At 48.0% G+C, this 27,483-nt stretch overlaps 2 protein-coding genes across 45 annotated transcripts in view; one reads left to right on the top strand and one right to left on the bottom strand.

The window, feature by feature from the left end:
• Gramd2a (GRAM domain containing 2A) overlaps window positions 1–27,483 on the bottom strand; it is a 37,369-nt gene that overhangs the window by 9,574 nt on the left and 312 nt on the right. For 3 of the 44 annotated variants that reach the window (XM_087561054.1, XM_087561059.1, XM_087561055.1), the window contains one exon: window positions 27,197–27,342. The exons of 3 other annotated variants lie outside the window; for them this stretch is intronic. In XM_087561054.1, coding sequence (XP_087417180.1) covers window positions 27,197–27,342 — 146 coding nt within the window. 44 annotated transcript variants of the gene reach the window in all.
• On the top strand, window positions 12,282–12,857 carry LOC148004174 (histone H3.3A-like). The gene has a single exon (XM_087564141.1). It carries the CDS (start codon window positions 12,361–12,363, stop codon window positions 12,769–12,771), a length of 411 nt encoding a protein of 136 aa, XP_087420267.1. The 5' UTR covers window positions 12,282–12,360; the 3' UTR covers window positions 12,772–12,857.

Genomic DNA, 27,483 nt, shown 5'->3' with positions numbered 1-27,483 from the left:
TTAGAAAGGGAACTTTGGGGGCATCTTTTCCTATTGGCCCCACTGTGCCCAGGGCAGCTGCTCTGACCCTCTCCCCTTTGATGTACAGGGTAAAGTTTAAGATGTCATAGTTTGGAGCCACCTTCAAATGCTGTGCCCATTAACCCAGTGTCCAGCATTCTGAGAGGGGCTCATGTCTCCACACCCAAGCACTACCCTGCGTCTATTAGGCTTTTCTCACCCCAGCAACCTGAAAGGCAAAAATACATCCTCTTCATTTGCATGTTGTCACTCATAGGTGTCTTCCACAGCACATTGCCTAGAAACCTAAAATTCAGTTAATGCCTGGCCCAAAAAAAAATAAAAATCAGAGTCTGTCAACCTTCTTTTTTTTTTTTTTTTTGGTTCTTTTTTTCAGAGCTGGGGATCAAACCCAGGGCCTTGCGCTTCTTAGGCAAGCGCTCTACCACTGAGCTAAATCCCCAACCCCTGTCAACCTTCTTTTAACTCCTAGGCCACTGCTAGTCCGGGCAGAGTAGAGCCCCCTGCCCCGCCCTTGAGGAAGAACACGGACTTGTTCATCCTGAAAGCAAAAGCTTGAAAGGTGCCCAGGCAGCTACTGTAAACTATCAGATTCTGGGAGAGGCCACTGCGCACAGGCCCCTTTATCAAATGTCAGAGATGTGGAGGGCGGATTGCAGTCTGCCTACCTGTGAGTGTAGCTGGGATGGGTGCGGCTGCCCCAGACTAGGAAGGGGTGGCCTCAGTCACCTTCAGACAGTTGGAGTACCTCAGCCATAATAGCCAAACTATTTAAAAAATGTCTCAACTTGGAAGGAAGGAAATGTCCTTCCCCTGGGCAGGTGGGCCCCCCAGGAGTCCCACAGACTAGGATTCTTCCCTTCCAGCTTTTCCATCAGTAAAGCCTGAGATTTCAGCATAGCCCCAGCTGAATGAGCTCAGGTATTCTTAAGGAAGAAGGGTGGCCAAGAAGCAGGGTCAAGGCAGGGCAGTTCAGAGTCTAGAATATGTAACAAGGTCCTGTGTGCTGGTCCTGCTGATGTAAACAGCTGGAATAAACAGCTGTTGGCTGAAGCCTGAGAATCCCAATGGCTCAGTTCCTCAGTTCTGTGACCAGACCAAGGCAAAGCTCTCTTTCTTCAGGCTGGGGAGAGAGCTCAGTCTGTGAAGTATTTCCATGCAAAATCAAATTTGAGAACCCACCTAACAGAAGACGTGGGGTACACACATTGAAACCCCAGGCCTGGGAAAGCAAAGGCAGGCAGTGGGCTCACTGGGCAGCTAGCCAGACCTACTAGGAAAGCTTCAGGCCAATGAAAGATTGTCAGCTCCTGAGGAACACCACCCAACACGGCTGATCTTTGGCTTCCACATGTGTCTGCACATATGCACATATACAACTGCAACATATATGTGTGCCCTCACATACAAACAAACAAGCAGCTTATCTTCTTTAAAATTACAGTCTTAGCCCAAGGTCTCCCAGGACACTTGGAGTTTTTTCACTCTGACATTCCCCCAACCATAGTACTGCCCATGTCAGGAAACTTAACCCCATTAAGGGACAGTCCCTGTCCAGGGTTACATTGTAAAGGTCCAGGCAAACCTCACTCATAAAACTGGCCTAGTCACATGTGACCTGGTGACCTCTGTACTCAACCTCACAGAAGGTTTGACACATACATCACCATACACAAGTATACACTGTATGCCATTTCAGTGGGTGATGGGCATCTCGTATCTAGCACCTGAAGATCACCCCACCCAGTGATAGCATAGGCATCCTCCACCATGTTTGCACGGCAGCAAAATCTACTCCAGACACAGTTTTCAGTATAGTTCTCTGTGGTGAAATGAGACATGATTGTATTTACTAAATGAAGTGACAGGTTATGTTAGTGATTCGACCCTCAGATCCGAAAGTTAGTTTCTGGCTGGATGTGTCTGGTTTTATCACTTTCCATGTCACAGAGGTTTTTTTCTTAACCTTTATGTATTTTCTGTAGAGAATATGCTAAGAATAAAGCATTTATAAGTGAAGCCGTCCATTCCATCACAAAATTCCCTAATTGCTGGGGAGCGGTGGTAGCACACATCTTTGATCCCAGCACATTGGAGGCAGAGGCAGGTGGATCTCTGTGAATTCAAGGCCAGCCTGGTCTACACAGTGAGTTCCCCTAGATCTACAGCTGCGAGTGACTGGGAGCTGCCTCATGTGAGTGCTGGATAAAACCCAGGTCCTCTGCAAGATCAGGACATGCTCTTAACCACTGAGCCATCTCTCCAGCCCAAAATTTGTATTTCTTCACTCAAAGCCACAATAATGAAAGGGATGGAATGGGGAAATGGCAACATCTTTCAACAATAAAGGGAGGACCAAGAACTGGAAAACTCAAGGTTCTCTCCTGAGCTGAGCCAGGTCTAACCCAGGCAAGCAAGCCTAGGGGAGGGTGCAGCAGGGGTCTGCAGCAGGGGTCTGGAGCCCTTGGCAGGTACAGAACTCCTGCCCAATCCCACCCTTCCCTCCCTCCCTCCCTCCCTCCCTCCCTCCCTCCCTGGAAACTTACTGAGGTTATCACTGCTCCTGGTCTGGGGTCTAGCCTGGGCAACAGAGTGGGTTGAGCAGCAGCAAAGGGAGAGGCCGAGAAGTGGTGGTGTGAGAGCAAAGAAAGGCAAGGGAGTCAGGAGCGAGGATGCAAGTCTAGCTGCCTCCCACAGACATCACAGAGAGGTTCCATGGGTCAATATCCTCCCTGACAGACACTCCCAAATCTAGATCTCTAACCTGGACAACTCATTCCCTGCTGAGTCCCAGTGACCACAAAAGGGTTGACCTCTCCCCAGTTACCTCCATCCAGAATCCTCAACTCATTCTCTTTCCACCACCATCACCACCACCACCATGATGCCCCCCCCACCCCACCCCATGGTTCCGAAAGTGTGACCACCACTTAATCACAATGTCTATTTCACCATTGAAGATACAGCAGGCAGGCCCACTCAACCTCTCCCTGGCCAAGCCTGCCCCAGCCTCACCCTCGCTCACTCTCTCTCTCCAGCACCCACAGTCATCTGCAACCCAGATCTGCCCCTGCCTTTCTCTGCTGAGTGCCCTGCAGCTCCTGCCTGTGGCCCACTCTCCTAGTCTTCCAGTTTCTCCTCACCCCTCTCTCTTTGCTGATTTTTTTGAGACAGGCTCTCACTATGGAGCCCCAGTTGTCCTGGACAGAACTTAACTCATTGTGTAGACCAAGTGGGATCTCAAAGACACCCACCTGTCTCTGACTTCCCGATGCTAGAATTAGAGTTTGCCACCATGTCCAGCCCTGAAGCTCTTTCTCCACTCACAGTTGCTGCTCTACCTCAGGCACTCACTCTCCTTGCCAGAGCCCCTCACAGTGGAACTCCCTTGCCCTGCTTATCTACCAGGAGAGTTCTGGGTCTTCTTTGAACTGTCTCAACCCTCACCTGTACAGAATGTGTGGACCACTCCCATTTCCCTCACTGGCTCCCTCCCCTCTGTGCTCCTCACCCTTCCCCTGCTCCGTTCCCTCCTTCCTCAGGTGACTCCAGGCTCTGCATCCCTCACCATCAACAGTCAGTGCTCAAGAGAGGAAGAGAGGACACACACACACACACACACACACACACACGCACATACACACACACGCATACACACACACATACACACACACGCACACGTGCAAGGACACAAGGACATGGACACACACACGGAGAGAATATGCATGCTATTGCCTAGTGGAAAAGGAAGAGAAGGGATGGGCAGATGGACAGATGGATGACAGAAGCTGGCAAGCTCACCCACACTGGATCCTTCCTTTCAGGAGCCCTGGTCTGTGAGGGAGGCAGGCAGTCCTGGCCTAGCACCAGGCACTACCTTGACTGACTGATCTAGAGGGACACAGACGGCACATAGAAGCATAAAGAGAACCAGCTGTGGTGCACACATCTGTAATCCCGCACTCGGGAAATGAAGGCATCAGGATCAGGATGGCCATCCTTGACTACACACTGAATTCCAGGCCAGCCAGGATATGAGAGACTGTCTCTAAAATAGAAGGAAAGAGAAGAGGAGAGAGAATAAGGGGGAGAAGACAGGGAGGAGAAAGGAGATAGGTAGGAAGAGGAGGAGGAGAAAAAGAGGAAGAGAAAGAAGAGAAGGAAAAGAAGTGTTTGGTTTCAGACCCTGGGACAAGGGGCTGAGGTGCATAGTTTACATATCAGGATCTCCCAGCATCCCTCAGTCCCTACCTGGCATACCCTACCCCTAAACTTGAACTATCCAGACAGGGGCTGCACTGCCCTTCCCCAAGAAGCTCTTCCCTATAGAATCTAGACATTTTGGTTTCTCACCCTCTCTCCCCTTTGCCTTCTCTCTCTTCTCTCTCTGTGCCCTTTCTCTCTTCCTCTCCCCCTCCCCACATTTCTCTCTCCCCATGTTAACTTCCCTGGTCTCTTGGGGCCTTGAGGCCAGTGAACTCACCTAGGAGCAGCTTCCCAATAAACCTGCATGTAATAAAATCTAATCTGGCTTGAACTGGCTCATTTCATCAATGGAGAAATAGCCTATCAAGAAGAAATAGAAGGAGAAGGAAGAGGAAAGAAGACAACAGGAGAAGAGGACGATCACAAGACGATGTGAGATATCTATTGTGTTGAACACATAGACAAACCCTGCAGCCTCCATTGGAGGAGGCTGCACCTCTCCAGGCCTGTCTGTGCCCCCCCAGCAATGCTCCCCCAAGTTTACTAGCCCCTTCCCAACCTCAAAGCAGTGCTCATCTGAGCCCCTGCAAGTAGCAGTGCCTATGGGCTGAAATCTCAGCAGGGCCCTGATCCCCTGAACCAGCAGGGCCCTACAGCTCCCAGGGGAGTGGTGACTTCTCTCCTAGGAAGGTACCCACACTCTCCCAGGTTGACTTCTTGTGGATTTCTGAGATACCGGAGCTCCTTGTGGGTCCTGCCAACTCTTCTCAAAGCCAGGCCCAGTGCCAACACCACCTTCACAGTCAGCCAAGACACTAAGCCTCTGTGGTCTCCAGGGAGAGAACTGCTAACAACACTGCTGTCCTCAGACAAAGGCCACATCACCATGCAGGCCCCTGACAAGACAAACCCGAAAGATGTGGAAGCAGCCGCAAGGAACAGGAAGCTGGGTAGACTTCTGGCCTGGGTAGAGCTTCTAAAGCCAAGGCTCAGCAAGCTGAGCTTGGGTTGAGATTCTGCCAAATCCTCCAAGCCTCTCCTCCACACTCTCATGTCTCAGCTCACCTCCCACCTAACAGAGGAAGGACACCTTGTGTGAGCATTGATGTGGAATCTTCTCACTGATTCACTTTCAGATGACAAGACAGACGAACAAACAAAAACAACGCTGTGGTTGGACAAGTCCTTAATTCCTGCCCTCAGAGGCTAAGGCAGAGGGAGGCAAGGTCAAAGTCATCCTACAATATATAGTATGTCTAAGGATAGTCTGAGCTATATCTAAGAAATAAAAGTGTCTGAGAAGATAACCCAGTGAGTAAAGCATTTGCCAGGCAAGCATGAGGATCTGAGTTCAAGGACCCAAGCAGAGCTCATTGTAACTCAGTGCTCTGAGAAGCTGAGACGGGAGAATCCTCTGAAGCTTAAGGACCAGCTAGCCTGGCTTATAACAGCAGTAGAGCTCCAAAATGAAAATAAAAATAAAAATAAATTTAAAAAAGAAAGAAAGAGGGCTGGGGATTTAGCTCAGTGGTAGAGTGCTTGCCTAGCAAGCCCAAGGCCCTGGGTTCGGTCCTCAGCTCCGAAAAAAAAAAAAAAAAAAAAAAAAAAACCACAAAAAAAAAAAAAAGAAAGAAAGAAAAAGAAAAGAGCCTGTTTCAAACGAGATGGAAGGACAGCACTGACACCTTAAGCTGTCTTCTGACCCCCACTTATCTGTGCACACCCACACAAACACATATAAAAGCAAAAAAAAAAAAAAGAAAGAAAGAAGAGGAGGAAGCCTGAGCCCTCCTGTTTAAGAGTAGTTACCTCAGTCTCTAAAGTTGTACTGTTCAATACTTCACTTTTCCTTCCTTCCTTCCTTCCTTCCCTCCTTCCTTCCTTCTCTCCTTCCTTCCTTCCTTCCTTCCCTCCTCACCCCAACACCCTCTGATAGGGTCTTTCTATATAGCTCTGGTTGTGTCGGAACTCACTAAGTAAATCAGGCTGGCCCTGAACTCCGAGATACCTCTGGAGTGCTAGGATTAAAGGTATGCGCCATCATTCGCAGATCAACACATTTAAAAATCACACCTGGACACCAGCCCCCTCTTGCGCCTTCTGGCTTTGCCCCTACCATCCCAGAAGCATCATCCTGACATCCGACAGTTGACTCCCTGTGCTTCCTGTCCAGCAGAGTGGGACTACATCATCTGTCTCCCAGTGCATTTGAGAGACTGAAAGGCACACCCACAGTGCTGTATGTATGTCTGTTTGGGTCTTGATTTTTTTGAGACAGTCTCCTGTAGCCCATGTTGGCTCAGAACTTACTATGTAGCTGCGGATAACTTCGAACTTCTGATCTTCCTGCCTCCGTCTCCCACACACTAGGGTTACAGACCTATGCCACCATGCCCACTTCATGCACTGTTAGGGATTGAACCATAGGGACTGAGTGCAAGACCTTGTGCTAACGTGTTAGGCTGGCACTCTTCCAAATGAGTTCTATCTCTAGCACATGCCGTATCGTACGTGTAAAGTGCATTTTCACTAGCCCCTCCACGGTATGGAGATACTGTAACTTAGTGCTTCCCCGTTACTAGCGACAGGCTTGGGCAGTCTCCAGGTTTGGCTTGTTATGAAAGCAACAAAACCTCTGGTGCGGGCCTTGTGAACACAAGTCTGCACTCCTGTGGGTGAGCACTGGACAGCAGCATTGCTGGGTCACAGGGCAGGTCACAAGCTTCTGGCTTTCAAATGCTCCAAGGTGAACTGAAATCAGCAGCCAGAGTTAAGATGCCACTGGAAGAACCCAGCCCACTGTGTCCTCTCTTTGGGGTGCACAGGGAAGAACATGCCTCCTTCCTCCCAAGGCCAGTTGGCTTGCCCGGAGCAAGAACCTAGGGTCCTGACCATACCAAGTTTCAGGCACAGACAGGGTGGGAGGCTCCGCCTTGTCTGCCAAGGCCACGAAGCCCATTTCCCATGCTCTGCCAGGAAGTGTTACAGGTTGGTTTTTACCATGTGGCACAAGGTAGTTTGGTATCCCTGGAAGAATTAACACAGAATTCTTTGAATGGCAAGAGCCCCCTGAGGACAAATAGGACAACATGTATGGAGTCACTGATATGCTAAAATGTGAGGATAAAAAGGGTTTCCTTCTTGTGCAAAAATAATTCTGTGGTTGCTATCTTTTTTTTTTAAAAAGATAGATTGATTGATTGATTGATTGATTGATTGATTTAATGTACGTGAGTACACTGTCACTCTCTTCAGACACACCAGAAGAGGGCATCAGATCTCATTACAGATGGTTGTGAGCCACCATGTGGTTGCTGGGAATTGAACTCAGGACCTCTGGAAGAGCAGTCGGTGCTCTTAACCGCTGAGCCATCTCTCCAGCCCCCTGTAGTTGCTATCTTGAGGCTACACCTAGACAACATGTTTATTGAGAAAATGGCTAAAGTCTTCTGACTAGAATGGGGAGGGGGACAGAGACAGGAGAATCCCACAGCTAAATTTCATACTGGTACAGTGGGGCAGGATTAGTAAATTGGAGGTCCCGATCCTATGGCCCCAACTCAGCAACTCTGGAAAATGGCTCTCAGAGGAACTACGCTTGTCATAGGCCCTGCACAAAGAAGGGTCTGAGCCATCTAGACTAGGAATGGACTGTTTCCTTTTATTGTTTAGGGAAGCTCTGAGAGGAAACAGGTATGTGGTGGGCAGAGGCTCTTTATCTGGAGACAATAGAAAGATCACACCACAGCAGCCAGAAGCACGTGTGTACTCCAGACCCAAGCAACGCCATCTGCACTTGGCCAGGAGCTTCCTGGTAATCAGGTTCCCTTTCCAGTGAGGCCAAGCTGGGAAACGGAAGATGGGGGCAGTGTGCAGTCAGTGGGATCAGCAGGGGGAGCTGTGCAGATGTTCTGTAGGAAGGTCTAGAGCCAAGCAAGAGACTTTAGAGTACAGGCCCAGGGGGTCACAGGCCAGACCTCCAGCCTAGGAGAGAGCAGAGGGATCTGCTGTCCTCGGCTGTCCATTAACTTCCACTTCTGCTTGCAGTGCCCAGTGCTTGCAGCCAGACCTTCAGGCCAGGTTTGCCCCAAACCATGTACCAGGCACAAAGGTTAGATGTCATTTAGGCCATAGATGGGGCAAGTGGTGCTGCCTGCATTCCCTGGCTGGAGAATGGGAAGCAGCTGGATTCTGTGACCTTACAGGGCTGTTCCACCATGGCAGGTCCAACAGCTAACCCTAGGTCATGGCCACACGGGCATGAGTCTCGAGGGCCAGGAAGAGGAAGGACTGAAGGGCACATTCAAACCACGTCAAGCTTCCTTAGCCCAAGGAACTATGTTCCTTTCTGGGGTGGTCTATGACAAACAGTGAACAGGTCCAGCTCAGGTTGCCAACCATCTGACCCTCAGTCCAGCTCTAGCCCTGTGAGAACAAAGAACTCCCAGCTAACGGCCCTCCCTCATTCCTGAGTACCTGGAGAACATCATAGGATTCACACTCCAGTCTAGACGGTTGTCCTTCTTTCCTGGTACCATGTATCCAGGTAGCCTCAACTCACATTGTAGGACTTCTTGGATCTGAACTTCTGTCCTCTACCTCTAGAGTGGCTAGGATTACAGTCATTTGTCACCAAACCCAGGATCAGTGGTACTGGGGACAGAACCTGGAGCTTCATGGATGCTAGGCATGCACTCTCCCAACTGAGCCACATCCCGTGCCCATGGTGCCCTTTTCAATATAGCACACTCCAGAGATACTGCCCCACCCCTTGTAACTTTCCCTGGATGCAGGGTAAGGCCACAACTCCTCGAAAAGACCCTAGGAGAGAGGATTGTAAAGAAACCAAAGAGGTACTCCGGAGCTGAGGGGACGGCCCAGAAGCCCTTCTGGGGAACGGAGCTCTTCTCTACTCAAAGAACAAACAAGCTAGGCGAGCTAGCAGCTCAGGCACAGGCATGGGCAGGCTCAGCTACCTGGGAGGTGGGTGCCAGCTAAACAAGAACGAGTTCTAACCCTATCAGGAGTTTCTCCTCCCTTCAGGGAGCTCAGAGACCCCTGTTTTCCTACCTGGTAGAGAGTGAGGGTTGAGAGCAAGGCTGCCTCCATCTTCTTACTTATTTGCCTGTGTGTCTTACTTCAGCCCAGATCTGCCCTGCCCCCCCAAGTTCTTCACTGTTTGGATCACCCCTCATGGTCCGAACCCTTTTCTCCTGTTTCCTGACCTCCAAACCCAAGTCTGGGCTCTGAGGCTGCCAAAGGGACATAGCTCCTTGTGAAATAGAGGTCACAGCAAGGTGCTCAGCTGGCCTCACCCAGGAGAAGAGGGGGCGGGGCGGGCTGATAAGCTGCTCTTCTCAGCTGTGGCTGGGCTATGCTCTGCCAGCCTGCTCCTGCCCAATCCCCTTGTCCTTGTCCTCTAGCACCTCTCCTCCCTGAAGCTGTACCTGCGTCCAGGGATAGAAGTGACCTCCATCCTGCCCCGAAACGTCCTGGGCTGAGTCTTAGCACTCAGTCTCTCACATTCCGGGGACTTGCCCAGTTCCATGCATACAGTAAGTGCTCAATAATAGTCCAAGGGCTAAACAAACACTCCCAGCTGAAGAGCTCCTCTATGTGTACAGTTTGTTCAGAAATGGAGGGCTCTTAAGGTACAGACACAAGCCTGAAGTGATAGCATTCTCTGGTTGGACCTTGAACCTCTGGAGATCCTGTCACTGCTTCAGAGCCTCTACAAAATAAAAGCACATAAAATCCTCTTGCTTATGTGCTGTATGATGATCTGAAAGGGGTCAAAGTGCAATCCGAAGTGGGGAGGGGTCCATACAGCCCTGCCCTTTGAGCTTCTAATCCCTTACCAGTACAATGAGAGCTATAGCCCCATGTCCCTCCACACTCCTTGAAGGATTCATAGAGGTCTAGCTAGTTCCTTCCCCACAGAACTAACAACATGGGAACACAACCGGGCCTCATGGGCACCCACAAAGCTCTATACATGCCTTGAATGCCTAAATCATTTCTTTGGCCTCTGACACAAGGAAGCAAGAGGCTGCAGGAAAAGGCATTTGGTCTCCTAGGCTGCACCAACAATGGGCTCCCTCCTGCCTACCAGGAGAGACACAGTTCCCTCAGACCCAGCCATCCTCACTGTCCCTCCCTCCTCCACAGGAAGTTTTCAGACAGCCATTGCTGTTTCTGTCCTGCACAGAGCACAAACGTCTGCGGAATGGAAACAGTCACTAGGAAGACAGTCAGGGACAAACAGCTGAAACCCAGGAGCTCCCCTTATGGGACACCCAGGCTTTCCTACAGAGCCTGGGCCACACTGGGGGATGCAGTGGGTTCTGCAAACCGACTGGCTGTCACCAAGCCCAGCAGCAGTGCCCACAGCTGGGGCAGCATCTGTTAAGCTGGCCCCCCCTGGACCTGATGACAGACCACTTTTTTTTGGCAGGCTCCTTGGGACCTAGCCATCTCCACACAAGAAGCTGGCCATTCAGGTCTAGAAACAGACTTGCATTCAGTCAGAAACAGAACACCCCTGTACTCCCAGTGGCTACTCTTCTGAAGGGAGGTGCAGACAACCTTGGCCACATAGATCCCCCGACTCAGGCTGCCAGGGGTGTGGCTAGTCTCCAATGACAAGTCAGCTCTGTCTACACGTGGATACTGTCCAGCAGAACCCACTCTAGCCTCTGAGGACATCCATCTCAGAATTCCCGTGGCCCCGCAGACGCACCAGACTCTGGTCAGAACCACAGGCAACTGCAAGGCCCTAGGGCCCTGGGAGAGACAGGGTGGGGTGGAGGCAGGGAGGCAGGCCAGGAACCACAACTTCTGCCGGGGCTTTGAAGAAGCCGCTGTCGCTTTCTGGGACAAGAAAGTCTCCACTTAGGAGGTAAAAAGCAGAGGCCAGGAAGATAGATGACCTACCCTGCCCTCTGTTAGAAGGACTTCTGACCCAGAAGGAGAGCATGCTCAGAGGACTGCCAGCTCCCCTCCTTTCTGCCTTCTTTCTACAGATACCAATTGTAAAAGGAATGCTTGCCATCTGACTTTGGGTAAGTGCTGTGTGTTCCAGGAAAGGAAAGTAAGGTCCTACCCACAACACGCCTGCCCAGGGAGGCAGACACGAAACAAATATTTACATAAACCAGTATGTAATTATAAGTCTATAATGTACACCCTGAGGAAAATCATGGGAGCCAGGAGAAACTCTGTCAGGGGTGGGGCTCACCTGCAGCCGGCAAGGGTGACTCTTCTAAAGCACAAAGGCCCTGCAGCTGATCTCCACTGGATGGGTCACCAGATGGTGGTGGCTGCAGAGGGGTCATTAGAGAGGTCAAAGGGCAGGAGGCCAGAGGTGTGGGACTGCATGAGGCACTAACAGAGGCCCTGTGAACAGTCCTGGTGAATAGTAAGGAGGTGAGTAGTGAGGCCAGAGGTGGCCAGAGCTGGATACTACAGACCCTGTGAGCCTCAGTGTGAGTCACTATCCACAAGTAGTGGGTTCCCAGAGAAGGGATTTAAAAGAAAGGAAGAATACTAGCAACTTTGGGGTATTTTTACCATAAATATTTTTATTAAATTATGTATGTGTATAGATGTGGATGCATGTGTGCCTGTGGAGGTCAGAACGGAACTTCAGACAGTTGGTTCTCTCCACCATGTGGTTTTCAGGGACTGACTTAGACTTGTTAAACCATCAAGCTGGCTCAACACTAAACTGTATCTTTAAAATGGTTAAGAGGCTAAGTTTTATGTTATGTGGATTTTGTAACTCACACTGCATTCACTCATTCATTCGTTTCGAGGCAGGGCCTCAGATGTCTCACAGAAGTCAGCTTGCCTCTGCCTCCCAAGTGCTGGGATTAAATGAATATGCTACCATACCCAGCTTGACAGTTTAAAAAAGAACCCGCAACCCAACAGAAAGACCGATAGCCCTATTAAAGAGTGGCACATATTTGAAGCACTTTCTCAAAAGAAGATACTAATGTGCAGGAAGCGTGTTAAAAGGCCATCGACAAATTGTGTTCGCGTGCTGCCACCGCTCTCTAACACCAGTGCCGCCTCTCGCTTGCTGAGTTCCAGCCAAAGGAGAAGAGGGGTGAGTAAGGAGGTGCCCATAGCATGGCTCGTACAAAGCAGACTGCCTGCAAATCCACCAGTGGTGAAGCACCCAGGAAACAACTGGCTACAAAAGCCGCTCGCAAGAGTGCGCCCTCTACTGGAGGGGTGAAGGAGCCTCATCGTTACAGGCCTGGTACTGTAGCACTCAGTGAAATCAGATGCTGTCAGAAGTCCACTGAACTTCTGATTCGCAAGCTCCGCTTTCAGTGTCTGGTGCGAGAAATGGCTCAGGACTTCAAAACAGCCCTGCGCTTCCAGGAGGCAGCGATTGGTGCTTTGCAGCAGGCAAGCGAGGCCTATCTGGTTGGCCATTCTGAAGATACCAATCTGTGTGCTATCCATGCCAAACATGTAACAATTATGCCAAAAGACATCCAGCTAGCACGCCACATACGCGGAGAACATGCTTAAGAGTCCACTATGAGGGGAAACATTTCATTCTCAAAAGAAATTTTTTTCCTCTTCTTCCTGTTATCAGTAGGTCTGAAAGTTAGTTATTTTTTCCATGGGGTCAAAGGTACCTAAGTCTACGATTGGGAGTGGAAACACAGGACAGAATCAGGTATTGGCAGTTTCTCCACGTTCATTTGTGTGTGAATTTTCATATAAATGCACCATGTAAAGCATTAATGCAAGCAAAATGTTCAGTGGACACATTTCAATACTTCAACTTTATAACAATTATAAATAAACCTGGTAAAAGTTTCTGGACAATGCCAGCATTTGGATTTTTTTAAAATAAGTAAATTTCTTATTGATAGGGGAAAAAAAAGCCATCAACACCCTTCATCACCAGGGGAAGAGAATCAAAGCCACAAAGCATGCCACTCCACGTCCCAGAAGATGGCTGTTGATGAAGGTGGGGGTGGGGCTGTGGAGAGCAGGACCCTTTCTCCCACTGGTAGGAATGTGAAATAGGGCAGGTACTTTGGGAAACAACCTGGTGGTCCTTCGAACCGCTGAAGTTACCATACAACCTGGCAAACAGCCGAAGGCACATACAAACAAGAGTGAAAATGTGTGTTCAGAGGCTGGAGAGGGGGCTTGTCTGCTCTTCCAGAAGACCAGAGTTCAGTTCCATTACCCACATCACCCGCCACTCCAGCTCCTGGGCGCCTCTAGGCCTCTGTGGGCACTTCACATGCACATACCCATGCACAGACATCTCTCCAGCCCCCAATTAAATAATTCAAAGCAATGAAACAGATAAACAAAAGTGCGTGTCCACACAGAATACTCTGCATGAGTCCACAGCAGCATTATTCAGAAAAGCCAAGGGATGAAAATGGCCCAAACCGCCAAACACTCATCAACAGATAAACAAAATATTTCTATTTAGCTCTCAAATAGAGGCCCAACAAACAAAAATCACTGACACGATAAGCTCAAATTGGTCTTAAAAAAACAAAACAAAACAAAAAACCTCATGCAGTGGCATAGGAAGGGGTGGCTGATTGCAGTGAGCACACATGCGGGAAGAGGATGTCAGGTCCCCGGAGCTAGTTACGGGTAGTCAGAGCCAGCTGGAGCAGACTGGGAACCCAACCTAGCCGCTCTAAACTACAGAGCCATCCCTCTAGCCCCCATTAGAGGACCTTTACAGGGCTGGAGAGATGGCTCAGTGGTTAAGAGCACTGACTGCTCTTCCAGAGGTCCTGAGTTCAAATCCCAGCAACCACATGGTGGCTCACAACCATCTGTAATGAGATCTTATGCCCTCTTCTGGTGTGTCTGAAGACAGCTACAGTGTACTCACATATAATAAATAAGTAAATAAATCTTGTCAAAAAAAAAAAAAAAAAGAGGGGTTGGCTATTTAGCTCAGTGGTAGAGCACTTGTCTAGCATGCGCAAGGCCCTGGGTTCAGTCCCCAGCTCCAAAAAAAAAAGAAAAAAGGACCTTTACAATGCTGTTAATGAAAGAAGCCAGTCACAAAAGACCACTTACCCTATGGTTACATATGTAAGGAAAATACAAAACTGGCAGATCTATACACAAACAGAAAGCCAATTGGTCCTTTCTGGGGGACAGGGCACGGGCAAGCCAGTTGTGATGCAGGGCAAATATTCTGGAATTAAACAGTGATCTTGGTTACACAACTGTATGAACATTATAAACATCACTGGAAGGGGTTGGGGATTTAGCTCAGTGGTAGAGCGCTTGCCTAGCAAGTGCAAGGCCCTGGGTTTGGTCCCCAGTTCAAAAAAAAAAAATCACTGGATTGGACAGGCAGCAGCTTTGTAGCACACGTGCTTAGCATGTATAAGGCCCTAGTTTATCTCTAGCACTGAATAAAAAAAGCAAACAACATGAATTTTATGGTGTATAAATTCTATCTCAATGTAAATGAGGAAGAAAGGAGGGAAGAAGGAAGAAGAGATCCAGGACTTAAAGACTGTATAGAAGAAAAAGAGAGGGGGTAGTCCCCAGAAGAAAAAAAGCCAGGCAATGTTGGCACTCGCCTTTAATCCAGGCACTCAGGACGTAGGGACAGATTGCTGAGTTCAAGGCTAGCCTGGTCTACTGAGTGAGTTCCAGGACAGTCAGGGCTACACAGAGAAACCTTGTCAGGAAAAATAAGACAAAACAAATAGGAAGATATAAAGTTTCAGGTGAGTACATTGCCATGAAACAAGGAAGCATTTCCGAAGGACTGGGCGAGCATCAGGACAAACTGTGTTGAGGTTTGCTGAGAGTAACTGCAGAAGTGAAGGACAGACCTTGAATTTGGACATGTGGACGTGTACTGTAACCTTAGCAAGGACACTTTGGTGCTGTGATGGGCCTGGCTCCTCCTTCCTTCCTCCCAGACTGGTGACTGGGAGGGACAGTGAGCCTCTGACCACATGTGAGGAAACCGGGACACCAGCCAGTTCAGCACCACAACAGCCTGGGATGATTGCTTCTCCTCACTTCCCGTAAGAGATGGTTGCCGGGGTTGGGCAGGGCTACACACTTCTCCTCTGGTCCTAAAAGGTTCTTGGAGACCAGGTGCTGCCTCGCTGCCTGGTCACATCCCCCCACCCTCCAGCCACTCTCACCTGCAGCTCCTCCACCCCAAGGACGCACCAACCACAGTTTCTTTGCTAAACCTTCCCTGGAAAGGACCGGGAAGACCAAGGTCCCTCGATCCCTGGTGGCAGCCACACCCAGAATTCCAGTACCACACTTAGTGGTTCCCAAGGCGGCGCCGGCAGTGACACTGATCGCGTCAGTATGGCGCGGCCCGGCCCTCTGCCAGTTGATGAGTGGAGCCAGTAGCACAGAGTACATCGGGAGACCTGACGTGAGGGCAGGAGCAGCGCCCCCACCAACCGGCTTCCCGGGATGCTAAGCCTGCGCTGGGCTCCTGGAGTGGTGCCCAGTACCAGAGCTGGCAGCTGGCCGCGACTGTGCACACCCCTGGCAGGGCTGGAGTCCACACCCTGCCGCAGGCTCTGGACAACGTGGCTCCCCAGGCAGATTCCTGACCAATGATCCAGTCTTGAGCAGCTTACTGGGTCCTGGGGCCTCTTCCCCAAGGAGCACCCCAGACTATGCAATTGATAAAACTCCTAGGGAGTGCCAGCTCTCACCACTGTTAATTCAACCCTTGGAGGTTGTACCTATTGTACAAAGGTGAGAAATATAAAGATGTATGTATTTAAAAGAAATTGTTGGGCTGGAGAGATAGCTCCACTGTTAAGAGCACCGACTGCTCTTCCAGGGGTCCTGAGTTCAATTCCCAGCAACCACATGGTGACTCACAACCATCTGTAATGAGATCTGATGCCCTCTTCTGGTGTGTCTGAAGACAGCTACAGTGTACTGACATATAATAAATAAATAAATAAATAAATAAATAAATAAATAAATAAATAAATAAATCTTTTTTAAAAATTGTTATTTGATGGTATAAGGAAAAACCTAGGGGGTTGATGAGATGGCCTAATCGGTAGGAACACTCATCATGCAAGAATGAGGGCTTGAATTTAATTCGGAGAGAGGAGATAGAGAGCAATTGAGGCAGACACTTGACCTCCGAATCAAGTGAGCAGGAGAAGCAGGCACACGCACAGGCCCACGGAGAGACAGGGAAACTGGAATACCTTGACCATCTTGACCATACATAACTAACACAGTAAGAGATGCCTGGAGTCCACTGAGGGGTACGGCATTACCCACCTCACTGTGCACGGATTCTACCACCCCACCCAACTACGTCCCTAACCCTAAGAGTTCACTACTATTCTAACTGCTACAAAAGCAACACGAAATCTACAGCTGGCTGTGGTGGGCCATGCCTGGAATCACAGCATTCATGATGCTGAGGCAGGTGATGCTGAGTTAGAGGTCCACCTAGGTTACATAATGGGAGGGTTGGGGGAGAGGTAAATTCTTCTAAGTTGACTAAATGGCCTTATGTTTCATTTCATCTGGAAGACTGTGTGCTTAAGAACAGTCAAAATTCTTTTGAAAAGAAAATATGAGGTTTCACCTAGCCAAAGGTCAGAATAAATTACAAAGGTATTACTCACTTACAGACAGAGAAGCCAGCAAATGATCTTTGGATGTAAGAATTTTGAGAAAGAGAAAATAAATTGTCTAATGAATGTGATAGGACATGGGCCATCACATGTCACTCACAAAAATATGTCTCAGGCACAGTAAACATCTGTATATCTCAGTTAAATGAGACATGGTCTTGAACTCAAGCCAATCCTCCTGCATCAGCTTTCTGCATACTGAGATTACAGGCATACATCATCACACCCAGCTAAATACCTATAAGTCTAAATCTATAAAGAGTTAGAAAAAAATAGAAACTTGTTTTAATATCAGAAGAGTTTCCCAAGTAAGATACAAGATCTAGAAAACATAGATTTAACTGTATAAGGGACTGCAGAGATGGTGCAGTGGTTCCGCACACTGGCTGCTCTCCCAGAGGACCCAGATTCTATTCCCAACACCCATATGGTGGCTCACAACTGCCTGTGACACCAGCCCCAAGGGAGCATACACTTTGGTACTTGAACTCACAAATGTATACGCATTGTAGACACGCAGACACCTATGCATAGTTTTACAGTAATAAAGCTCCCCCTGTCCCCCACATTTGGTTTTTGAGACAGGGTTTCTTTGTGTAGTAGCTCTGGCTGTCCTGGAACTTGCTCTCTCGACCAGGCTGGCCTCAAACTCACAGAGATCCATCTGCTTCTGCCCATCCCACCCCCAAGTGCCCAGCTACAATAATAAAGTTTTTAATTGCATAAGAAACGTTAAACTATTCTACATCAAAATGTAAAATTTGATGAACAAATCAAAGCTGGGCTGTGAAACGTGCCCATCGTTCAATGCCCTGAGACTAAAGCAAGCAACCTGGGCAACACAGTGGGAACTGTGTTTCTGAAACATTTGCACAAATGACTGAGTTTTTAAATATACAATGAATATATCCAAGTCATTAAGTAACTTAGTAGAAAATAGTAACACACACACACACACACACACACACACACACGTAATACATAACATTTTGAAAATACAAAAGAAATAGAGTTGAATTTGAGTCTATGATTATGTCAAAAGAAAAAGCTTATTTTTGAAAATTAACTTGGGGCTGAAGAGATGGATTGCAGAGCTGGGTACCCATGCTGGTTTGACCACTCACACCTCTAACACCAGCTCAAGGGGGATCCAAAGTCTCTAGTCTTCGAAAGCACCTACATGCAAGTGCACATTCCCCCACAGACACATACCCACATTTTTAAAGAAATGAACTTTGGCTGGGGTTGGTGGCACATGCCTTTTATCCCAGCACTTGGGAGGCAGAGGCAGGCGGATCTCTGTGTGATCAAAGTCAGCTTGGCATGCGGAGTGAGTACAGAGTGAGTTCTGGGACAGCCAGGGGTGTAGAATAAGACACTGTTTCAAGATGCATAAGGAGTAAGTAAACTCTCATCTGGTGTCCTAGTGCTTGTTGCTTTGCATTTGGCTGGCTGGCTGGTTGGCTGGCTGGCTTTCTACAAGCTCAAGAGCTAGAGTTCTCTGAGAGAGAATCACAACTGAAAAAATGCCTCAGTAAGACTGGCAATGGAGAAGCCTGGCAAGGGTTTCTTTCTTTTGCTTTTCTTTCTTTCTTTCTTTCTTCCTTTCTCCCTTTCTTTCTTTCTTTCTTTCTTCCTTTCTTTCTCTCTTTCTTTCTTTCTTCCCTCCTTCCTTTCTTCCTTTCTTTTCTTTTTAAGATTATTTATTTTATGTACAAGTGCACTGTAGCTCTTTCGGACACACCAGAAGAGGGCATGGATCCCATTACAGATGGTTGTGAGCCACCATGTGGTTGCTGGGAATTGAACTCAGGACCTCTGGAAGAGCGGTCAGTGCTCTTAACCACTGAGCCATCTCTCTAGCCCAGGATCTTCTTAATTAGTGTTTGAGGCAGGAGGACCCAGGCCCATTTAGGTGACTCCACACTACTCAGATGGTCCGGGGTTCTATAAGAAAGCAGGCTCAGCCGGCTACAAGGAGGGAGCCAGTGAGCAGTGCTCCTCCATAGTCTCTGCCTCAATTCCTGCCCCAGGTGCCTGCCTTGAGTTCTTGCCCTGGCTTCCCTCGGGGATGGAGTGGGGCCTGAGAGCTGTGAGCGGAAACAAACCCTCTCCTCACCAAGTTATTCCTGGTCCTAGTTCATCACAGCAACAGAAACCGTAACTAAGACCTGGGGGTGTAGCTTAACCGTAGAGTGTTTGTCTAGCTTGTGCAATGTCTTAAGTTTATCCTGAGCACTGCAAACCATAAGTAGAATGAACTTTACACCTTAAAAAGGAAGCCAGAGGGCTGGGGATTTAGCTCAGTGGTAGAGCGCTTACCTAGGAAGCGCAAGGCCCTGGGTTCGGTCCCCAGCTCCGAAAAAAAGAACAAAAAAAAAAAAAAAAAAAAAAAAAAAAAAGGAAGCCAGAGGAAGTTCTTAGAGCTGACTCTGAATCATGAGGGATCCTTCCAGCTGGAGGCACTTCGGAGGAGATAAGTAGTCTCTCTCAGTTCCACAGCCTGGGGAGGTCTGACAAAGTCACAGTTAATGGCTGACAGACAGTGAATGAGGAGCTCAGAGGTGAGGTGAATCCTGTACAGTAGGACCTCAGACCTATATTTCTCTGAAAACTTGGAATACTTGTATGGCAAGTTACATTGACTACCCGGAAATGACATAATGGACCAAAGAGAGAGAGAGAGAGAGAGAGAGAGAGAGAAAGAGAGAGAGACAGAGAGAGAGAAAGAGACAGAGAGAGACAGAGAGAGAGGGAGAAAGACAGAGACAGAGAAGCAACACCCCCCCCACACACACACACACTCTCACACCTCACCTTTGTTGAGACAGGGTTTCTCTCTGTAGCCCTGGCTGTCCTGGAACTCACTCCACAGAGCACGCTGGTCTCAAACTCAGAGATATGACTGCCTCTGCCTCCTGAGTGCTGGAATCACACACACACACACACACACACACACACACAGACACACACACACACACAGAGAGAGAGAGAGAGAGAGAGAGAGAGAGAGAGAGAGAGAGAGAGAGCGCTCAGGGTATGAATACAGATAAGTGGTAAGAGTTATGGCCTACTCTGAGGCCCCAGGTTCAATCTGCAGAACCAACACAAAGCAAAAGACGTACCTGAGTACTTGAATACTTGAGTACTTGAGTACTTGAGTAGAAAGATGGAGTTGGATTTAAAACAAAATGTGGGCCCACTCCAATAGTTTCATCCTCAGGCATGTGACTGCAGCCATGATTCTAAAACCCAAACGGACCATCCTCTAGTTGGTGACCCTTCACCCACAACAGTTCTGTCAGTCAGCTGCTTCTCTGATGGAACTTAACCATTCCTAGTCTGATGGGTGCAGCCAAGGCCATGTCCCACCCCCACCCCCACCCTACCATGTTGCCTTCTCACTTTCTGCTCCTCCAAAGTCTCTTCCCACAGTCCAGACCCCAGCTGACAGGCTAACCCAGTGGTTCTCAACCTTCCTAATGCTGTCCCCCTTCAATGAAGTTCCTCCTCTTGTGTGAACCCCGACCATGTAATTATAGCCTTTGCTACTTCATAACTATACTTGTGCTACTGTTATGAGTAGAAATGCAAATATCTGATATGCAGGATATCTGATACGTGACCCCCAAGAAATAGCTGGTTGACCACCAAAGGGGCCTCGACCCACAGGCTGAGGACCGCTGGTCTAATGTAAGCCACATTCCCTCTGGGGTAGACAAAGGTTGCAGTGCAGACGGGGGGTGGGGGGGTGGTGGCAGAAGTATCCTTAAAACCTCGTCATCAATAAAACAGATTCAAGATGCAGGCCCTGAAAGGATATTAGAAACACACACATAAATAAGAAATAATAAACCCTGGCTTCAACTGTGGTCTCTGAGTGCCCTCCCCAGGAAAAGGAACAGGGTGTCTTAGCCAGCTGATTCTGAATCCAAAGGAAACGCACAAATAAGCCAGAAATCTAAACCTACCCGAAATGAGGGAGGGAGGGAGGGAGGGAGGCATCAAAACTATAGTCATGGCAAAGACTCATCCACACCTTTGAAAGTTTGAGTACCAAGGAGAATGCTATTTACCGTGGACTACAATATACATACCATGCTGAAATCTGTGAGTCCACGATAACACAAACCACTGGTGAACACTAGAGACCCATCTCATAACTTTGAAAAGCAGTAAAGTAATTCTTTGAGATTTTATTTTATTTTAATGATTTGTTTATTTTTATTTTATGTGAATTGGTGTTTTGCCTGCATATATATATATCTGTGTGAGAGTGTCTGATCCCCTAGAACTGGAGGTACAAATAGTTATAAGCAGTCATATGGTTGCTGGGAATTGAACCTGGGTCTCTGGAAGAGCAGTCAATGCTTTTACCACGGAGCCATCTCTCTAGCCCCCAAAAACTAGTGAACGAAAAGAGAGAACCAAGTATTTATTGTGTCTGCACAGTACTAGCTATCCTCAGAGTAGCCACATAATCAAAGAGGGGACCCTTCTTTAAAAAGAAAGAGTTCAGGGGCTGGGGATTTAGCTCAGTGGTAGAGCGCTTACCTAGGAAGCGCAAGGCCCTGGGTTCGGTCCCCAGCTCCGAAAAAAAGAACCAAAAAAAAAAAAAAAAAAAAAAAAGAAAGAGTTCACCTGATAAAAGAGCAACTTGCATAATTAGATTCGTGACCCTTTTGGTCTTTAATGAAATCAGTTTGGATGACATAATCATCCGAGGTTACTTACATAACCCAAAGGGATAGAACCAGACATTGGGGTTTTCCTGAAGTGTAAAATACCCTTCCTACTTGCCCAGGGACCTAGATCCACCATCCCGGGGTCTGAGAAGTCTTCCTTGTATGTATGTTTGTTTGTCTGTGCACTCTTGCAAGCCTGGTGTAGAAGCAAGAAGATGACATCAGATCTTCTGCAACTGGAGTTACAGATGGTGGTGAGCCACTGCTTGGGTGCTGGGAACAAGCCTGAGTCCTCTGGAAGAACGGCTAGCGCTCTTAACTGCTAACCAACTCATCAGCACCATCGATATTTTAACCACCACCACCATCGTGGGAGTTAGGCACTGTGACTCACACCTGGAATCTCAGTGTTTGGGTGGCTGAGACAAGAGAATCCCCATGAAATCCATTTCAGGGCAACCTGGGCTACAGTGATATATTCTCTCTCTCTCTCTCTCTCTCTCTCTCTCTCTCTGTCCCTGTCTTCCACCTCTCTCTCATATACACACACTCTTAAATGAAAATTTAAAAATATTAAACACAGAAAAAAATTTTAGTTTCTTTGGTAACAAAGGAAGCCTTGTGATTCTGAATGTCACTGAGTTACCATAAAATTAAGTTTCTAAGTAGGCCTTCAAGGCTCAAAAGTTATTTTGGGAGCTTGGGACATAGTTTAGTGGTAGAGTGAATGCTGAGTGTGTATGAGTCCCTGATTTAGATTCTCTAGCACCACCAAAGAAAAACCAAAAAGCCCCATTGAAGGTAACAACGTAAATAATGTTTTGTGTAGCCTGAGTGATCACTGGCAAGCTCTGAGTCATTTTGGTTAATTCAAACACAGTTGAAAATATAGAAAGCAACAGTCTTATGACCAAAGACAGTCATTTGCCCAGGCAAACCAAGGTTGCCACTGACCCTCAGTCAGAGAAAACAGGGAGCTGATGAAATGAAATACCAGAAGGATTTTGACAACTATTTGATAAGCCTTTGATAGGCTATGTCAGCACATGAAGACGGAAAGCAATTCACTCAAGACTTAAACAAATTCTTTAAGTGCTTTTTAAAAAAAATAGTTTCAAGCAGGCCTTAGAGCCATGAGCTTGGAATTCTTGCTCCTCAGGAGAATTGAGAGTTCAAGGACAGTATGGGCAATTTATAAAAACCATTAAAAAAAATTTTAAAGGGCTGGAGAGATGGCTCAGGGGTTAAGAGCACTGACTGCTCTTCCGGAGGTCCTGAGTTCAAATCCCAGCAACTACACGGTAGCTCATGACCACGTGTAATGGGATCCACTGCCCTCTTCTGGTGTGTCTGAAGACAGCTACAGTGTACTCATATACATAAAATAAATAATTCTTTTTTAAAAAAATTAAAGAGCTGGGAAGCCAGATGTGGGGGACCAAGAGTCAGTGGCAGGCTGGCAAGATAGCTGAGACAATCCCTGGCAAAAGCCTTGCAAGCCTGAAGACTTCAGTGCCTAGAATTTATTACGGTGGGAAGGAGAGAACCCCCCAAATTTTTCCTCTGGCATGTATTGAGGTGCATGCCTTTAATCCAAGCTCTAAGGAAGTAGGTATTCTCCTCCATACACATGAGCCTGAGACTGTACACACACGCTAATGAAGAATATAAAAGGGCTGGAGAGATGGCTCAGTGGTTAAGAGCACTGACTGCTCTTCCAGAGGTCCTGAGTTCAATTCCCAGCAACCACATGGTGGCTCACAACTATCTGTAATGGGATCTGATGCCCTCTTCTGGTGTGTCTGAAGACAGCTACAGTGTTCTCATATACAATAAATAATTCTTTAAAAAAAAAACTCAGGGTTATTTTTTAGCTCCACATGAAGTATGAGATTAGCCTTGGTGACATGGAGGTCCTGTCTGAAAAATCAATAATAAATAATAAAGTATATTTTCTTAAATAACTCTGAAAGAGTTGGGGATGTGGCTTAATGATAGTGTACTTGCCTAGCCCTGGAGCTGATCCCTGGAGCTGTAAGATAGGCAGATAGGTTGGTTGGTAGGTAGCCTAAAGTAACTTTAAACACCATTGAGGAAATACTAACTTAGAACAAGGATTTAAAGGTCAATTCAAGGGGCTGGGGATTTAGCTCAGTGGTAGAGCGCTTACCTAGAAAGCGCAAGGCCCTGAGTTCGGTCCCCAGCTCCGAAAAAAAGAACCAAAAAAAAAAAAAAAAAAAAGAATAAAGGTCAATTCAATTACTATAAGTTATTCCAACTAGGTCTAAATTCTAACCAAGTATTTCCCAAATAACAAAATTGGGCAGATGTGGGAGAAAGGGGGAGGGGAGACAGTTTGTCCCTTTGAAGCCTTTATGCTTAGAAGAATGCACATTAAAACACACATGGTATACACTCACTGATAAGTGTATATTAGCCCGAAAGCTCGAATTACCCAAGATGCAATCCACAAACCACATGAAGCTTAAGAAGAAGGACAACCAAAGTGGGGATGCTTCAGTCCTTCTTAAAAGGGGGGACAAGGGGCTGGGGATTTAGCTCAGTGGTAGAGCGCTTGCCTAGGAAGCGCAAGGCCCTGGGTTCGGTCCCCAGCTCCGAAAAAAAGAACCAAAAAAAAAAAAGGGGGGGGGACAAAAATATCCATAGGAGGGGATATTGAGGCAAAATTTAGAGCAGAGACTGAAGGAACAACCATTCAGAACCTGCCCCACATGTGGTCCATATATATACAGCCACCAAAACTAGATAAGATTGATGAAGCTAAGAAGTGCATCCTGACAGGAACCCGATATAGATGTCTCCTGGGAGACACAGCCAGAGCATGCCAAATACAGAGGTGAATGCTAGCAGCAAACCACTTAACTGAGAATGGGACCCCTGTTGGAGGAATTAAAGAAAGGATTGAAAGAAGTGAAGGGGCTTGCAACCCCATAAGAACAACAATGCCAACCAACCAGAGCTCCCAGGGACTAACCCACTACCTAAAGAGTGCACATGGACAGTCCCGTGGCTCCAGATGCATATGTAGCAGAAGATGGCCTTATTGGGCACCAGTGGAAGGGGAAGCCCTTGGTCCTGCCAAGGTTGGACCCCCAGTGCAGGGGAATGTCCGTGGGTGGTGTTAAGGGGGGGTGGATGGGGAAGGGAACACCCTTATGGGGGAGTGGGAGGGGGGCTTATGGACAGGAAACTGGGAAAGGGAATAACATTTGAAATGTAAATAATGAGATATCCAATTAAAAAAGAAGTTGGGCTGGGGATTTAGCTCAGTGGTAGAGCGCTTACCTAGGAAGCGCAAGGCCCTGGGTTCGGTCCCCAGCTCCGAAAAAAAAGAAAAAAAAAAAAGAACTAAAAAAAAAAAAATAAAAAAGAAGTAAAGGGGCTGGAGAGATGGCTCAGTGGTTAAGAGCACTGACTGCTCTTCCAGAGGTCCTGAGTTCAATTCCCAGCACCACATGGTGGCTCACAACCATCTGTAATGAGATCAGATGCCCTCTTCTGGTGTGTCTGAAGACAGCTATAGTGTCTACTTACATATAATAAATAAATAAATAATCTAAAAAGAAGAAGAAAGCATACTGCCACGACAGGCAGGTACAGTGGGGGAACTGTTAGTTCTTGATGATGGAGGAGGTTCATTCCTGTGTGTGTGGTAGGTGAGCATCTGTGCACATGCAAGGAGGCCAGAGGAGGACATCTGTGTCCTGCTCCACCATCTCTTCATTCCCTTGAGATGGGGTCTCTCAGAGCCTAGACAGAGGCTGGCAGCCAGTGAGCCCCAGCGATGTCTCGTCTCTCCTTCCTATAGTGCTGGGGTTACACAGCAAGTAGCCACTCCCAGCTGGAACTCATCTTTAAGCCACGGTTGCTATCTATTGTGCCATCTCCCCAGCCTCAGGATTTCATTCTTGGGGTTTTCTGCCCTAATCGCCATCCTCCATTACATTAGTAGTAATGCATCCTGCTGTCAGGACAATAATCCTACTGTCAGGTAGGATTAGTCAGAGCTTACAGGTTAGAGACTAGGAGCTGAGGGAGCCCTACAGTCTTCGTGAAGAGGTACGGAGGCCAAACCTGACCTCTATCGAGTTCATAAGCGTATCAAAAATGGTTATGGAATTAAGGGAAACTTGCCCTTTGCTCTCAGAGAAGGGTGAACACATCATTTTCCAGTCTCCAGACTCAGATACCTGACATGGAAGTGGCACGATACACCCTTCATGATCTGATGGGCTTCTGAGACTTGTCACAGCAAAGGGAAGAATAGAAAAAGAACTGAGACACCTCTAGGAGTGGAGGTGGAGACTCGCTAGGTAGAACCACTGACTGTGGAGGGGTGATCTTTAGGGAGCCCAAGTCACATCTCTTCTTACTTTATGGTTAAGCAGACCCTGAGACAGAAGTGATTTGTTCCAAGTCGTGGCAAAATGGGAAGAGTGTTTGAATTCATCTCTGACTCTGAGTGAAGAAGCTGCTCGTGTCAGTTTTATAAATAGGGGACTTGCCTCTCAACAGCCAGAGCAGCAGCTTAGCCAGCTTAAGGGCTGGGTGGAGTCACCTTGACGGGCACTAGCAGATCATGGGAGAGCTAGCTCCCTGGAGGCTACCAGGCATAAACCGTCCTGAATACTGTGTCCTCACCCCTAGTGGGGTCACCAGAACATCCCCAGCAAGTGAATTACCATACAGGTACTTCTAGTCCCAAATAAAGTTTTGAGGACCAACCTGAGCTCAGAAATTTTAAAACAAGCACCAACAGGAAGGCCTGGGTGGTGCTCAGGCTGATCTCTCCAGGCTATTTAGAAACTTCTTGCCCTCTGGGAAGCAGAGAAGACTTCGATTTGGCCCCAGCAGACACCTCCTGGAGGCTCAGGAACAACTTGTCCCCTTCGCCTTCTGGATCTGCTGGCTTGCCCCAAGGCGCCCACCGAGAACCTTTATGACTGTCAAACTATAACCTTTACTCTAAGAGTGCCCTTCTATGCTGCAGTCCCACTGGCCCTGAAGAGACTGCAGAGCAGTACACGGGGTGAGAGACACCCATCTCTTTTGGCAATACTTTAGTCTTTACTGCTTTAGGAGTAGGAGGGCACCTTTGCACAACCAGCCACGGATGTTGGAGGTGGCAAACACAGAGACAAGGGCTGATAACAGCTAACTGGACAACCCACTCCCTCAAGCCCTTAGACGACTGAGCAGTTAGCTCCACACTCCTATGTATCAAGACTGATGTGAGAACATCACATTTGTCCCACCTCAATCCGTAGTGGGTGGCCAGTGATGTCCAATTGTGCAGGCTTGGGGCTGAGCGCGAGTAAGAATTTACAGTTTCATCAATGGGCTGCATCTTCCCCCAAATAGCTGGACCTGAAATCATTATGTAGACCATTCTGTATCTCAGCTCATGTAAGCTTCCCAGGAGCTGGCAAACATGAACCATCTTGGATACAGTGCTGGGATTGTAGATGTGCATCTATGAGGATCAAATCCAGGACCTTATGTATGCTAGGTAAACACTAGACTCCCAGCTACCATTCTTGATGTCATCTGTCATGCTGCCTCACCCCTCACCCCCCCCCCCCAGCCCCGCTTACTCTCCACTACCTGCAAGAACTTTCCTTTCCTTCCAAGTCGACTTTGAACCAGCTCTCTGGGCTTGGAGACCAGCCCCAGCCCGCCCGGGCCTGGTGCACGGGTGCGGCCGAGTCGTGCTGGGACAGCTCCACGTTGCCTTCTAGAGTAGATCCCCGCTGGAAGAGGAGAGGAGAGGAGCTGATTTTGCAGGGGCCCACAGGGGAGCACCAGGCTGGGTGTGGAGACAACCGGGACGGGGATTCATTATAGTGAGAAATGAATGAAAACACAAATGAATGGACCGCGAGGGTGGTTGA

This window comes from Rattus norvegicus, chromosome 8 (assembly GCF_021556685.1).
Source record: "Rattus norvegicus strain SHRSP/BbbUtx chromosome 8, alternate assembly SHRSP_T2T, whole genome shotgun sequence".
NCBI classification, from domain to species: Eukaryota; Metazoa; Chordata; class Mammalia; order Rodentia; family Muridae; genus Rattus; species Rattus norvegicus.
Note: the sequence above shows the minus strand (reverse complement) of the source record. Positions and strands in the feature narration are given on the sequence as shown.

Bases quoted from the DNA above. Each gene is read 5' to 3' on its own strand.
- LOC148004174 (XM_087564141.1), top strand. From the start codon at position 12,361: ATGGCTCGTACAAAGCAGACTGCCTGCAAATCCACCAGTGGTGAAGCA.